Source organism: Oncorhynchus mykiss, chromosome 2 (genome assembly GCF_013265735.2).
Source record: "Oncorhynchus mykiss isolate Arlee chromosome 2, USDA_OmykA_1.1, whole genome shotgun sequence".
Classification (NCBI taxonomy): domain Eukaryota; kingdom Metazoa; phylum Chordata; class Actinopteri; order Salmoniformes; family Salmonidae; genus Oncorhynchus; species Oncorhynchus mykiss.
The window spans coordinates 95,596,447-95,613,195 of record NC_048566.1 but is presented as its reverse complement, the minus strand read 5'-3'; the positions used below and the strand labels follow the sequence as shown (position 1 = coordinate 95,613,195).

Sequence of the window (16,749 nt, the reverse complement as noted above, 5' to 3'; positions counted from 1 at the left end):
ACCATCAGCACCATAATACCATCAGCACCATAAAACCATCAGCACCATCAACACCATAATAACATCAACACCATAATAACAGCAGCACCATCAGCACCATAATAGCATCAGCAACATCAGCACCATTATAACATCAGCACCATCAGCATCATAATAACATCATAACCATCAGCACCATTATAACATCAGCACCATCAGCATCATAATTACATCAGCATCATAATAACATCAGTTACATCAGCACCATAATAACATCAGCACCATCAGCACCATAATAACATCAGCACCATAATAACATCAGCACAATAAAAAACATCAGCATCATCTGCACCATAATAACATCAGCACCATCGGCACCATAATAACACCAGCACCATCACCACAACCAATGGAACCAGCACCATCAGGACCATCACAATATCAGCACCATAAAAACACCAGCACCATAATAACATCAGCACCATCAGCAACATAATAACATCAAAACTATCAGCAACATCAGCACCATCACCACCTTAATAACATCAACATCAGGACCATCACAATATCAGCACCATTATTGTGCACCATCAGCACCATAATAACAACAGCACCATCATCACCATAATAACATCAGCACCATAATAACATCAGCACCATCAGCACCATAATTACATCAGCACCATAATAACATCAGCACCATAATAACATCAGCACCATCAGCACCATAATAACATCAACACCATCACCACAACCAACCAATGGAACCAGCACCATCAGGACCATCACAATATCAGCACCATAATAACATCAGCACAATCAGCATCATAATAACATCAGCACTATCAACAAATTCAGCACCATCAGCACCTTAATAACATCAGCACCATAATACCATCAGCACCATTATAACATCAGCACCATCAGCATCATAATTACATCAGCATCATAATAACATCAGCTACATCAGCACCATAATAACATCAGCACCATAATATCATCAGCACCATAAAAAACATCAGCACCATCAGCACCTTAATAACATCAGCACCATAATACCATCAGCACCATTATAACATCAGCACCATCAGCATCATAATTACATCAGCATCATAATAACATCAGTTACATCAGCACCATAATAACATCAGCACCATCAGCACCATAATAACATCAGCACCATCACCACAACCAATGGAAACAGCACCATCAGGACCATCACAATATCAGCACCATAAAAACACCAGCACCATAATAACATCAGCACCATCAGCATCATAATAACATCAACACTATCAGCAACATCAGCACCATCACCACCTTATTAACATCAGCACCATAATAACATCAGCACCATCAGCACCATAATAACATCAGCACCATAATAACATCATCACCATCAGCATCATGATAGCATCAGCACCATCAGCAACATCAGCACCATCAGCACCATAATAACAACAGCACCATCAGCACCATAATACCATCAGCACCATAAAACCATCAGCACCATCAACACCATAATAACATCAACACCATAATAACAGCAGCACCATCAGCACCATAATAGCATCAGCAACATCAGCACCATTATAACATCAGCACCATCAGCATCATAATAACATCATAACCATCAGCACCATTATAACATCAGCACCATCAGCATCATAATTACATCAGCATCATAATAACATCAGTTACATCAGCACCATAATAACATCAGCACCATCAGCACCATAATAACATCAGCACCATAATAACATCAGCACAATAAAAAACATCAGCATCATCTGCACCATAATAACATCAGCACCATCGGCACCATAATAACACCAGCACCATCACCACAACCAATGGAACCAGCACCATCAGGACCATCACAATATCAGCACCATAAAAACACCAGCACCATAATAACATCAGCACCATCAGCACCATAATAACATCAGCACCATAATAACATCAGCACCATCAGCACCATAATAACATCAGCACCATAAGAACATCAGCACCATAATAACATCAGCACCATCAGCACCATAATAACATCAGCACCATCACCAAAACCAATGGAACCAGCACCATCAGGACCATCACAATATCAGTACCATTAGCACCATAATAACATCAGCACCATCACCACAACCAATGGAACCAGCACCATCAGGACCATCACAATATCAGCACCATAAAAACACCAGCACCATAATAACATCAGCACCATCAGCATCATAATAACATCAACACTATCAGCAACATCAGCACCATCACCACCTTAATAACATCAGCACCATAATAACATCAGCACCATCAGCACCATAATAACATCAGCACCATAATAACATCATCACCATCAGCATCATAATAGCATCAGCACCATCAGCAACATCAGCACCATCAGCACCATAATAACAACAGCACCATCAGCACCATAATACCATCAGCACCATAAAACCATCAGCACCATCAACACCATAATAACATCAACACCGTAATAACAGCAGCACCATCAGCACCATAATAGCATCAGCACCATCAGCACCATTATAACATCAGCACCATCAGCATCATAATAACATCATAACCATCAGCACCATTATAACATCAGCACCATCAGCACCATAATATCATCAGCATCATAATACCATCAGCACCAAAATACCATCAGCACCAACATTACCATAATATCATCCACACCATAATAACATCAGCACCATCATTTCATCAGCACCATAATAACAACAGCACCATCAGCACCATAATACCATCAGCACCATAAATCATCTGCACCATCAGCACCATAATAACATCAGCACCATAATACCATCAGCACCATAATATCATCAGCATCATAATACCATCAGCACCATTATACCATCAGCACCATTATAACATCAGCACCATCAGCACCATAATAGCATCTGCACCATCAGCAACATCAGCACCATCAGCATCATAATAATATCAGCACCATCAGCACCATAATATCATCAGCATCATAATACCATCAGCACCATAATAACATCAGCACCATCAGCACCATAATAACATCAGCACCATCAGCACCAAAATACCAACAGCAGCATAATATCATCCGCACCATAATAACATCAGCACCATAATACCATCAGCACCATCAGCACCATAATACCATCAGCACCATCAGCACCATAAATCATCTGCACCATCAGCACCATAATAACATCAGCACCATCAGTACCATAATAACATCAACACCATAATAACATCAGCACCATCAGCACCATTATACCATCAGCACCATCAGCACCATAATAGCATCTGCACCATCAGCAACATCAGCACCATCACCATAATACCATCAGCACCATAATAACATCAGCACCATCAGCACCATAATAACATCAGTTGTAAGAAAGAAAGAAAGGTTAAAATACTCGGTTTGATCTTATCAAGTGTTTTATTAGTAGAACAGCTATGTATTTACAGTATTGATGTATTCTATCCACTGCACCAAAATCCACCATTTGGGATTTTCTTTTGTAGCTTCTTCCCCTTATAATCTGTATATTTTGTCCATAACAGGATCTATCTATAATTCATTAAAATCATCATTCTTATCATGTACCATTTTTTCGATATCTTCCCCGGGACACTCACTCATGTTGTCATTCACAAACCTTGGATACATCCTAATTGAATACAACTGAATTATGCAATGACCGCATGCAAAGTCCATTTATCAACAGATAGAAATATTATGAGTTGTTAACGCTTCACTTTAAGTTGGCCTTAATACACTGAACGGACAAAACATTAGGAACACCTGCTCTCTCCATGACATAGACTGACCAGGTCAATCCAAGTGAAAGTTATGATCCCTCTTTGATGTCACCTTTTAAATCCACTTCAATCCGTATAAATGAAGGGGAGGAGACAGGTTACAGAACGGTCCACCACCCAAAGGACATCCAGCCAACCTGACACAACCGTGGGAAGCATTAGAGTCAACGTGAGCCAGCGTCCTCATGGAACGCTTTCGACAGCTTGTAGACTCCAAGCCCCGACGAATTGCCAAAAGGAGGCACAACTCAATTAGGAAGGTGTTCCTAATGTTTTGTACACCCGGTGGACATATGTAACTGCAGTAAAACAGCATTGTAGTTACATAAATGATGGTCACGTATTAATTAAGGTGAAGTGTTACCTATGTGTTACAACTGCTATCTAAACCTAGAAATCAGAGGAATTATGCTATAACGGTGTTTTGTGAAGACAAAACAGAGAAATATTTACAACATTTACTAACAATGTACAGCATCATTTATTATTTTAACACAGTGACTTTAGTACCAAGGTCTTGCTTGCTTTTGATAAATGCAACCAAAAGAGGGATATGGCTTTTTGTTTACCCATATACCTCATTTCAAAGGTATTGATACAAGCAACTTTAATACGAATGTCTGGAGCTTCAGACAAAGGCTTAGGATAAGATAACAGTAGTGTCTCTCCAGGTTTAGATTGACAGATCTACATGGCTTCTAGAGGTGGCAGTGCTTTACTAGTTGTGATAACTTCCTTATATTATACAACTTTATTTCTACCTGGTAATAGCTAACATCTATTTTTCTAATTTCAATTCAACTTCAATTTCAGTTTGAGGTCAATGTAATTCGGAGAAATGTATGTTACGTCATGTTCCTATCAGTAAGTCAGGCATAAAGCCTAAGATAAAAAAACAGATTGCGAATGCCAGGGGGCCTGTATTCATATAACACATCTCAGAGTTGATCTAGGATCAGGTCCTAGTTAGCTCGGGCCCTGAATTAGGACTCTTACTTTGAACATTTTAACCGTTTCAGGATAGGGAAAGGTCTATACTCATAGAGTAAAGACATTAATCCAATAGGAAATGAATATTCACAGTGACTAAGTGGCACTTCATTCCAAATAACACACGTGTAAGTTACATATCGGCTGAATTAATTTACAGGAGTAAAGGGGAAGATCGGTTCAATCAAGGAGGAAAATGTCCCTTGGTTTAACAAAGGGCTCCCAGGTCCGGCAGTTTGATATGAGCGGAGAGAGAAAGCCGGACTGTCCCATACATAATAATAATAGACAGATCTGAGGATTGACCTTCATATGAGTACTTGAATGCATGTGTGCTTTGTCTTGAGTCTCTTCACTTCATCAAGAAACAGGAATTTGACGTTCAACTGCAAACGACACAGTTCTCCTCTCTTTTTCCACCTTGAGTCACAAGAGACGACATTTTGAACCTTTCCTGCAGTCAAATGACCAAATCGCCCTCTAGTGGCCTCATGGGTGGAATATCATTAACATTTTTTTTTGTTACAATTTCATTAAAAAAAAAAAAATCTTTAAAAAAAAAAATCTGGTGTTTCTGTGTCAAACATCGTTTTGTTATATTTCATTCTTCTGTGTTGCAAACTCAAAATGTAATACATTTGAAATCTATACCTGACATGGTACAAGTGTCTTCTTTCTTTTAAGACCCATAACCATGTGTGTGAGATGTTCACTTTTGTTTCAAAGTAGATTTGTTTAAGACTACCAAGAAACAATATGTGACCCTGATTTAGTCCACTTCCGTACAATTATTTATTAATAGTCCTCCAACAATGTATCTCAGTGTTTTTTTTTCAGGCATCAACGATCCAGCGATTCAATAGTTTGTTGCTTGAGCCTCCTGTGCTTAAAGGAAGGAGATGTACTTCAGGGCTTCCTGAATGTACTTCCTCTTTGTTCCATAGATGGATGATCTATCATTGGTCCCCATTGAGCAAAAGGCTTTTAGCTAGATCAAGTCCCTTAGCTCCAAGGTAGCCAGCCAATCACAGCAGTTTAATCCCATGCAGAGTCCAGTGGTAGTCCATATCAGGACAGAGAGCTATTCAAACCATGACGTCTGACCAAGGCCGGCACCAGGCATAAGAGACATACAGGTGAAGTGGGAAGTTGACATACACCTTAGCCAAATACTTTTAAACTCAGTTTGTCACAATTCCTGACATTTAATCCTAGTAAATATTGCCTGTTTTAGGTCAGTTAGGATTACCACTTTATTTTAAGAATGTGAAATGTCAGAATAATAGTAGAGAGAATGATTTATTTCAGCTTTTATTTATTTCATCACATTCCCAGTGTGGCAGAAGTTTACATACATTCAATTCGTATTTGGTAGCATTGCCTTTAAATTGTTTACCTTGGGTCAAATGTTTCGGGTAGCCTTCCACAAGCTTCCCACAATAAATTGGGTGAATTTTGGCCCATTCCTCCTGACAGAGCTGGTGTAACTGAGTCAGGTTTGTAGGCCTCCTTGCTCGCACATGCTTTTTCAGTTCTGCCCACAAATTTTTCTAGAAGATAGAGGTCAGGGCTTTGTGATGGCCACTCCAATATCTTGACTTTGTTGTCCTTAAGCCATAACTTTGGAAGTATGCTTGGGGTCATTGTCCATTTGGAAGACCCATTTGCAACCAAGCTTTAACTTCCTGACTGATGTCTTCAGATGTTGCTTCAATATATCCACATAATTGTTCTTCCTCATGATGACATCTATTTTGTGATGTGCACCAGTCCCTCCTGCAGGAAAGCACACCCAACATGATGCTGCCACCCCTGTGTTTCATGGTTGGTATGGTGTTCTTCGGCTTGCAAGCCTCCCCCTTTTTCCTCCAAACATAACAATGGTCGTTGTGGCCGAACAGGTCTATTACTGTTTCATCAGACCAGAGGACATTTCTCCAAAAAGTATGATCTTTGTCCCCATGTGCAGTTGCAAACCGTAGTCTGACTATTTTATGGCGGTTTTGGAGCAGTGGCTTCTTCCTTGCTGAGCGGCCTTTCAGGTTATGTCGATATTGGACTCGTTTTCCTGTGGATATAGATACTTTTCTACCTGTTTCCTCCAGCATCTTCACAAGATCCTTTGCCGTTATTCTGGGATTGATTTGCACTTTTCGCACTAAAGTACATTCATCACTAGGAGACAGAACGCGTCTCCTTCTTGAGCGGTATGACGGCTGCGTGGTCCCATGGTGTTAATACTTGCGTACTATTGTTTGTACAGATGAATGTGGTACCTTCAGGCGTTTGGAAATTGCTCCCAAGGATGAACCAGACTTGTGGAGGTCTCCAATTTTTTTTCTGAGGTCTTGGCTGATATCTTTTGATTTTTCCATGATGTCAAGCAAAGAGGCACTGAGTTAGAAGGTAGGCCTTGAAATATATCCACTTATATATATCTAGTTATACCTCCAATTGACTCAAATGATGTCAATTAGCCTATCAGAAGCTTCTAAAGCCATGACATAATTTTCTGGGATTTTCCAAGCTGTTTAAAGGCACAGTCAACTTAGTGTATGTAAACTTCTGACCCACTGGAATTGTGATACAGTTAACAAGAAATGTGTGGAGTGGTTGAAAAACGAGTTTTAATGACTCCAACCGAAGTTTATGTAAACTTCCGACTTCAACTGTATGTGGCCACTTAGGGCCCCAAACTGCTAAGAACTCAGTCGGGGTCTCAACTTACTGTTGAGTTAGGATAACAGAATACACAAGGTGCAAGTTGGAAATGTGGTTTTGCATCAGCAATGTTTCTCTTGTTATGTCTGTGACAGTCATGTCAACTAACAATGTTTAGATTAGTAAGTTCATTTAGCCAGCTACTGTAAAACTTCAATAAACGCAGAGTTTCAAATAACCGCCTGTCCCTTTTAAGAGCTGGGCAACTAACTGCACACCTTGCAGCAAATAAACACTTGTTTATAATAAATGCTGGGTCTAAATTAATTGTTTAATGTTTGATTTGTTAAATTATATAATTCAGTAATGACTCGAAAAAATGATGTCAATCATCCGTTTTTATCACCAGTAAGGAACTGCTAGCCATTGGCTGATAACAGCTGAGGACTGCTACCTTACTGGCAAGCATAAAAACAGTCAACAACGACCCCTAGAAATCGTCTGATCTAGTGGCGAAAGTAAGAACTACTGAAAACGCACAGTCAAAGAGGAGAGTAATTATCCTGTCAAGGAAAAGTACAAAAATATATATATTGAAAAAGAAAGTGTGTAAATTATAACACAGTAGAGCAGGAAATAAAGAAGTTGATTAAAATGATGGACGTGAATGCTGGAATTCAAAAATTATCTATGCAAAAAGCTGTGCGCATTAAGGAAATGGACGTCTCGGTCAAAGATAAGCCTGTCTCTAATAAGCACCTGTTGTGTTCAGTGATTTAAGAAAATAAACGGCCAGGCTATTAATTGAAGTTTTACGGTATCTAAACTTGTAGTAATCATGGCCGAATACCGACCTGGAACGCAGGGCACGTGTCCAGGGGCCCTGACCTCCAGGGGGGCCCCAATTGATTTTGTTAGTTACTCACTCAGATATTATTGACATTGTAAAATGTGTAGAATTGCAGGAAATTATGCGGGATTCTGGCAGGATGACTGTCCTCCAATCAGTCCAATCAATTAGTGGTCTCGATCTCTCTCTCTCTCTCTCTCTCTCTCTCTCTCTCTCTCTGTGTCTCTTTCTCTCTCTCTCTCTCTCTCTGTGTGTGTCTCTCTCTCTCTCTCTCTGTCTCTCTCTCTCTCTCTCTCTCTCTCTGTGTGTCTCTCTCTCTCTCTCTCTCTCTCTCTGTCTCTCTCTCTATCTCTCTCTCTCTCTTTCTCTCTCTCTCTCCTGCTGCTGTTTCTCATTGAGACCAGTTAGCCAAACAGTTTTCCATGAAGTCAGCCAAACAGTCAGCCAAACAGTCAGCCAAACAGACCTTGACTGACAGTGGACATCTACAAGGCCGACACTCTGACAATGTTGCTCTGAGAATAATTGACGGTGGAGCTGGTGGATCCGTCACCGTCTGATGATGTCACCAATGGGAGAGGGGCGGGACGCAGGTTGACCACGGAGGTGGTGATGTAGGGCTCGCTCTTCAACGGCACCGTCTCAGAGTCTAGTTTGGCGTTCAGGCTGGAGCGACTGTAGGGGAGAGGGCAGAGAGAGACAGAGGGGTGAGGTGTGTGTGTGCTTGTGTGTGTGTTCATGCTTTTGACTGTATATGCTTGTGTGTTTGTGTGTCCATTTGCTGTGTGAGCTTGTGTGTATGTGTGTGCGTGAGGGGGTTGGTGTGTGTGTGGGAGGGGGAGGGGGTTGAATGTGTGTGTGAGTGTGTGTGTGTGTGTGTGTGTGCGTGAGGGGGTTGATGTGTGTGTGTATGTGTGTGGGAGGGGGGGGGGGGGGGGGGTTGAATGTGTGTGTGTGTGTGTGTGTGTGTACACATGTGAGCGTTAATACATGTCGCCCAGGCAAGCGTGCTTACGACACTCCTGTGTGTTTTTTTGTGTGGATCTGTCTGTGCGACTACCTGTTGATCACAGGCCTCTCTCTGATCTGGATGGTGGAAAGCTCCTGGTTGTTGCAGTTGGGCAGACTGGAGCTCTTTTTCCTGTGTCGTCTGGAGCAGCAGGATGACAGGCCGGAGGGAGACGACGACAGGGACGAGGTTCGAGATCCGGATTTGTTCACCATGGTTACCTCCATACAGTTGGTCTCGAAAGTCTGCTCGTCAATAAACTCATGATTCTGGAGAGAGAGAGAGAGAAGGAGACATGGAAATCAATGGTAATAGTGGAGGCTGGTGGATGGCGAAATTGGGAGGATTGGGCTCCTTGTAATGGATGAATTGGAATGAATGTAACTGTATCAAAACACATTTAATGTTTTCTATGTGACTGATACCTTTCCATTCCAGTCATTAGTATGACCCAGTCCTATGATTTACAGTGACATCAGTCTCTTATTCCCTGTGAAATGTCTGTTGTTTTTATGGACATGATTTTGCTGCAAAACCAATTTTCCCAGAGGGCTAATAATAAAGTTGTTTACCTCTTTCCTTTAATCACCTGCTGTGCTTTAACGACCCACAATTGGCCCATTTTTTTGTTGGTAAAGAGACAAATGCCTACGTCAAAACCATAGCAACAGTGTTTTGATGATTCATTTAAATGATAAAGTAGTACCAGGGGAATAGAAGCATATTGTCCCGGCCCAGACGTCCACATCAAGGACCATCTGTGAAGCTGTTCCTCTTTCCCCGTGTGTTGAATGGGTAATAAGACTTGAAGGTCAACTGAGCGTATGACCCAGACTGCACCACCAGATGGCATTATGAAACCATCATGGGTGAATCCCAATAGCTTTTTCTTTATCCCGCACATTCTCTACTTGCCTCCTTCTCAAAAAAATGCATTGGAGGAGAAGATCCAAGGTTCCTCGGATCTTCTCCTCCAGCGCGTTTTGAGAAGGAGACGAGGAAAGAGGAAATGAGGAATAAAGGAAATACAATTTTAGATACACCCTCTATAGCCTGTGAAGACAACTCATCTCTGCAAGAGTAGCAAGTATATTTTTGTCTTTCAATAAATGTTGTCTTTGGTATAGTCTGGCAAGTGCTGTCCCTATACCTCAGTGGTCACCAACCGGTCGATCTTCAAGGCATTCCTAGTTGATCACCAAATATTTCTGTAGAAAGGCCAACGATAAAGGCTCATTTAAAAAAAATAACATTCTGTTGCACGGTAGATGCACTTGATTCAGAACCCATGCACACCGGGTAGGCAAAGTGTTCTCATTTTAAACCATTTCATTTGTCTGAAAAGACAAACTCCGCTTACCCAACGGACTGGGAGACCTGTGGCTAAAGGAGAGCACCTACTGCTCTGACCAATCCCAATGCGATAGCTCAAATCACTGTGCCTCAAGTTTTCACAACCCCAGGCACAGCAAAGTTTGATACTAGCCTTTAGTGAAATTTCATAACTTTTAATGCCTTGATCAGAGAGAGACTGTCAAAGAATACAGCAAAGACCTGTTGTTTTCATGAGTGAGTTTTTATCAAGCACTATCAACACCGTTTTTATTCAACACTATTTTAAAACATAAAACACAGTTGTCCATTCTTCCACTCACGCTGCAGCTGCAATGAATAATTAGCCAAGTGTAGCCTTGCATTTTAACTTGAGTTTAGCCATCAGGTGGAAGACTGGGACTCTGAAATCTCAGACTTTCGACCTCAGTGCATTCAAGACAACTGGGAACTCGGAAATCTCAGACTTCTGACCTCAGTGCATTCAAGACAACTGGGAACTCGGAAATCTCAGACTTCCCGACCTCAGTGCATGTATGCATGTTTGGCGGCGTGAGTGAAGGAGGCTTTGTTGCGAAATAGGATGCCGATTCTAGATTTCATTTTGGATTGGAGGTGTTTAATATGAGTCTGGAAGGAGAATTTACAGTCTAGACAGACACCTAGGTATTTGTAGTCCACATATTCTAAGTCAGAACCATCAAGAGTAGTGATGATAGTCGGGCAGGCGGGTGTGGGCAGCAAACGATTGAAAAGCATGCATTTGGTTTTACTAGCGTTTAAGAGCAGTTGGAGGCCACGGAAGAAGTGTTGTATGGCATTGAAGCTTGTTTGGAGGTTAGTTAACACAGTGTCCAAAGAAGGTCCAGATGTATACAGAATGGTGTCGTCTGCGTAGAGGTGGATCAGGGAATCACCCGCAGCAAGAGTGACATCGTTGATATATACAGAGAAAAGAGTCGGCCCGAGAATTGAACCCTCTATGGTACCCCCATAGAGACTGTCAGAGGTCCGGACAACAGGCCCTCCGATTTGACACACTGAACACTGTCTGAGAAGTAATTGGTGAACCAGGCGAGGCAGTCATTTGAGAAAACCAAGGATGTTGAGTCTGCTGATAAGGATACAGTGATTGACAGAGTCGAAAGCCTTGGCCAGGTTGATGAAGACGGCTGCACAGTACTGTCTCATATCAATGGCAGTTATGATATCGTTTAGGACCTTGAGCATGGCTGAGGTGACCAGCTCGGAAACCATGGCCAGCTCGGAAACCAGATTGCACAGAGCAGAGAGTACGGTGGGATTCAAAATGGTCAGTGATCTGTTTGTTAACTTGGCTTTCGAAGACTTTAGATAGGCAGGGCAGGATGAATATAGGTCTATAACACTTTGGGTCTAGAGTGTCTCCCCCTTTGAAGAGGGGGATGACCGCGGCAGCTTTCCAATCTTTAGTGATCTCAAACGATATGAAAGAGAGGTTGAACAGACTGGTAATAGTGGTTGCAACAATGTGGCAGATAATATTAAAAAGAGAGTGTCCAGATTGTCTAGCCCAGCTGATTTGTACGGTTCCAGGTTTTGCAGCTCTTTCAGAACATCTGCTATCTGTATTTGGGTGAAGGAGAAGCTGGGAGATTGGGCAAGTAGCTGTGAGGGGTGCGGAGCTGTTGGCTGGGATTGGAGTAGCCAGGAGGAAAGCATGGCCAGCCGTAGAGAATTGCATATTGAAATTCTCGATGATCGTGGATTTATCGGTGGTGACAGTGTTACCTAGCCTCAGTGCAGTGGGCAGCTGGGAGGAGGTGCTCTTATTCTCCATGGACTTTACAGTTCTAAATATAATATGTTCTAAGAACAATATTGGCAGGCCAGGTAAATCAAAATCAAATCAAAGTTTATTTGTCACGTGCGCCGAATACAACAGGTGTAGTATACCTTACGGTGAAATGCTTACTTACAGGCTCTAACCAATGGTGCGGGAAAAAAAGTATGTGTGTGTGTGTGTGTGTGTGTGTGTGTGTAGGTAAGTAAAGAAATAAAACAACAGTAAAAAGACATTTGAAAAAAGAGTAGCAAGACTATATACAGACACGGTTAGTCAGGCTTATTGAGGTAGTATGTACATGTAGGTATCGTTAAAGTGACTATGCATATATGATGAACAGAGAGTAGCAGAAGCGTAAAAAGAGGGGTTGTGAGGTGGGGGGACACAATGCAGATAACCCAGTTATCCAATGTGTGGGAGCACTGGTTGGTCAGGCCAATTGAGGTAGTATGTACATGAATGTATAGTTAAAGTGACTATGCATTTAAGATAAACAGAGAGTAGCAGCAGCGTAAAAGAAGGGTTGGACACACACAGACAATGCAAATAGTCCGGGTAACCATTTGGGTACCTGTTCAGGAGTCTTATGGCTTGGGGGTAAAAACTGTTGAGAAGCCTTTTTGTCCTAGACTTGGCACTCCGGTACCGCTTGCCATGCGGTAGTAGAGAGAACAGTCTATGACTAGGGTGGCTGGGGTCTTTGACAATTTTTAGGGCCTTCCTCTGACACCGCCTGGTGTAGAGGTCCTGGATGGCAGGCAGCTTAGCCCCAGTGATGTACTGTGCCGTACGCACTACCCTCTGTAGTGCCTTGCGGTCGGAGGCCGAGGAGTTGCCGTACCAGGCAGTGATGCAACCGGTAAGGATGCTCTCGATGTTGCAGCTGTAGAACCTTTTGAGGATCTCAGGACCTATGCCAAATCTTTTAAGTTTCCTGAGGGGGAATAGGCTTTGTCGTGCCCTCTTCACGTGTTTGGACCAATCTAGTTTGTTGTTGATGTGGACACCAAGGAATTTGAAGCTCTCAACAAGCTCCACTACAGCCCCATCGATGCGAGCGGGGACGTGCCTGGTGCTCATTTCCCTGTAGTCCACAATCATCTCCTTAGTCTTGGTTACGTTGAGGGATAGGTTGTTATTCTGGCACCACCCGGCCAGGTCTCTGACTTCCTCCCTATAGGCTGTCTCGTCGTTGTCGGTGATCAGGCCTACCACTGTTGTGTCATGCGTGCTACGGGTCTGTAGTCATTTAGGCAGGTTGCCTTTGTGTTCTTGGGCACAGGGACTATGGTGGTCTGCTTGAAGCATGTTGGTATTACAGACTCAATCAGGAACATGTTGAAAATGTCAGTGAAAACACCTGCCAGTTGGTCAGCACACGTCCTGGTAATCCGTCTGGCCCCGCAGCCTTGTGTATGTTGACCTGTTTAAAGGTCTTACTCACGTCGGCTACGGAGAGCGTGATCTCACAGTCGTCCGGAACAGCTGATGCTCTCATGCATGCCTCAGTGTTGCTTGCCTCAAAGCGTGCATAGAAGTGATTTAGCTCGTCTGGTAGGCTCGTGTCACTGGGCAGCTCACGGCCACTAGGAGCGCCGCCTCTGGGTGAGTGGTTTCCAGTTTGCTTATTTCCTTATACAGCTGACTGAGTGCAGTCTTAGTGCCAGCGTCTGTCTGTGGTGGTAAATAAACAGCCACGACAAGTATAGCTGAGAACTCTCTAGGCAAGTAGTGTGGCTTGCAATTTTTCACAATATTCTCTACTTCAGGCGAGCAACATCTAGAGACTTCCTTAGATTTCGTGCACCAGCTGTTGTTTACAAATATGCACAGACCGCCGCCCCTCGTGCTGTTCTATCCTGCCGATGCAGCGTGTATCCCGCTAGCTGAATATCCATGTCGTCATTCAGCCACGACTCCGTGAAGCATAGGATATTACAGTTTTTGATGTCCCGTTGGTAGGATATCCGTGATCGTGATTTGTCTAGTTTATTGTCCAGTGATTGCACGTTGGCGAGTAGTATTGACGGTAACGGCAGCTTTCCTAGTTGTCTTCTGCGGGTCCGGACGAGGCATCCGGTTCTTCATCCTCTGCGTCGCTTCCTTTTGCTAATAATTGGGATTTCTGCACTGTGGGGTGTTTGGAGAATATCGTGTGAGTCCTGCTTGTTGTTGTTGTTGAAGAAATCTTTGTCTAATCCGAAGTGAGTGATCGCTGTCCTGATATCCAGGGGACTGACAGACAATATGCTGTGATAATGTATTAGGCCTACTGCACAAACCAAATTTTAATTAGGTTCATGTAAAAAATAAAAAAGTTATGTTTAAAAAAAAAAATCTGAGCGGTAGATCTCGGCTTACTTTTTGACTGCGAAAGTGATATTGACTCATAAAAGGTTGGTGATCTACCTCCTAGCCTACTGTATTTAATCAGTGCTGTTTGAACTGCTGAATTCTCAGTACTTTTGACTTTAAAGTGTTGGGACATTGATTTGGACTGATTTCAGGTCAATTTGTGATAGTGTTCTGATAATTGGTGGGTGGGTCTGTTGGAGGAGGTATTTGTCTTCACCTCTGCTAGGCAATCATCAATTAGTGCTGAGAGGCGTGTCCTTCACCTCTGCTAGGCAATCATCAATTAGTGCTGAGAGGCGTGTCCTTCACCTCTGCTAGGCAATCATCAATTAGTGCTGAGAGGCGTGTCCTTCACCTCTGCTAGGCAATCATCAATTAGTGCTGAGAGGCGTGTCCTTCACCTCTGCTAGGCAATCATCAATTAGTGCTGAGAGGCGTGTCCTTCACCTCTGCCAGGCAATCATCAATTAGTGCTGAGAGGCGTGTCCTTCACCTCTGCTAGGCAATCATCAATTAGTGCTGAGAGGCATGTCCTTCACCTCTGCTAGGCAATCATCAATTAGTGCTGAGAGGCGTGTCCTTCACCTCTGCCAGGCAATCATCAATTAGTGCTGAGAGGCGTGTCCTTCACCTCTGCTAGGCAATCATCAATTAGTGCTGAGAGGCGTGTCCTTCACCTCTGCCAGGCAATCATCAATTAGTGCTGAGAGGCGTGTCCTTCACCACTGCCAGGCAATCATCAATTAGTGCTGAGAGGCGTGTCCTTCACCTCTGCTAGGCAATCATCAATTAGTGTTAGCAATTATTAGTTTTTTTTTAGATTATCTCGTTTTGCTCTTTTGTAGCTTTGTAAAGTATGCGTATGACTTCTATCCCTGTTCGCTCCTCACCCTGTTGGCTTCACAGACGCTTCCCACCCCGGGGCTGCAACCCTTCTAATCTAGTGTACCCTGAGCGCACAACCCATATGGAATTTTTAGTCTCCGACAGCCTCTGGAACTGCCAATCTGTGGGCAAAAAGGCTAGTTCATCTCAGCTTTTGTCAGCCCCTCGACTTTTTGGCCCCGAGAGAGACATACACTTCATGACCAAAAGTATGTGGACACCTGCTCATTGAACATCTCATTCCAAAATCACGGGCATTAATATGGAGTTGGTACCGTCTTCGCTGCTATAACAGCCCCCACTTTTCTGGGAAGGCTATTCACCAGATATTGAACATTGCTGTGGGGATTTTCTTCCATTCAGCCACAAAAGCATTAGTGAGGTTGGGCACTGACATTGGGCAATTAGGCCTGGCTCATAGTCAGCATTACAATTCATCCAAAAGGTGTTCGATGGGATTGAGGTCAGAGGTCAGGGCTCTGTGCAGGCCAGTCAAGTTCATACATACTGATATCGACAAACCATTTCTGTATGGACCTCACTTTGTGCACAGGGGGCAGTGCCATCATTGTCATTGTATGTTGCAGCATTAAGATTTCCCTTCACTGGAACTAAGGGGCCTAGCCCAAAACCATGAAAAACAGCCCCAGACCATTATTTGTCCTCCACCAAACTTTATAGCTGGCACTATACATTTTGACAGGTAGCGTTCTCCTGGCATCCGCCAAACACAGATTCGTCCATCCGACTGTCAGATGGTGAAGCATGATTCATCACTTTAGAGAGCGCGTTTCAACTGCTCCAGAGTCCAATGGCGGCGAGCTTTACACCACTCCAGTCAACGTTTGGCATTGCACATGGTGATCTTAGGTTTGTGTGCGGCTGCTTGGCCATGGAAACCCATTTCATGAATCTCCCGACGAACCGTTCTTGTGCTGACGTTGCTTCCGGAGGCTTGCAACCGTGGACAGACCATTTTTACGCGTTATGCGCTTCAGCACTTGGCGGTCTCGTTCTGTGGCCTACCACTTCGCAGCTGAG

At 43.1% G+C, this 16,749-nt stretch overlaps 1 protein-coding gene across 1 annotated transcript in view; it reads right to left on the bottom strand.

Moving 5' to 3' along the window:
• Nucleotides 1-7,370: 7,370 nt before the first annotated feature.
• The window catches only part of LOC110502472 (potassium voltage-gated channel subfamily D member 2-like), a 123,503-nt gene continuing 114,124 nt past the window's right edge, over nt 7,371-16,749 (bottom strand). The window contains exons 5-6 of the mRNA XM_036960035.1: nt 9,363-9,580; nt 7,371-8,977 (exon numbers count right to left, since the gene is read on the bottom strand). Of these exons, the coding sequence (XP_036815930.1) occupies nt 8,788-8,977; nt 9,363-9,580 (408 nt within the window). The 3' untranslated portion in view covers nt 7,371-8,787. The remainder of the gene's footprint in view (nt 8,978-9,362; nt 9,581-16,749) is intronic.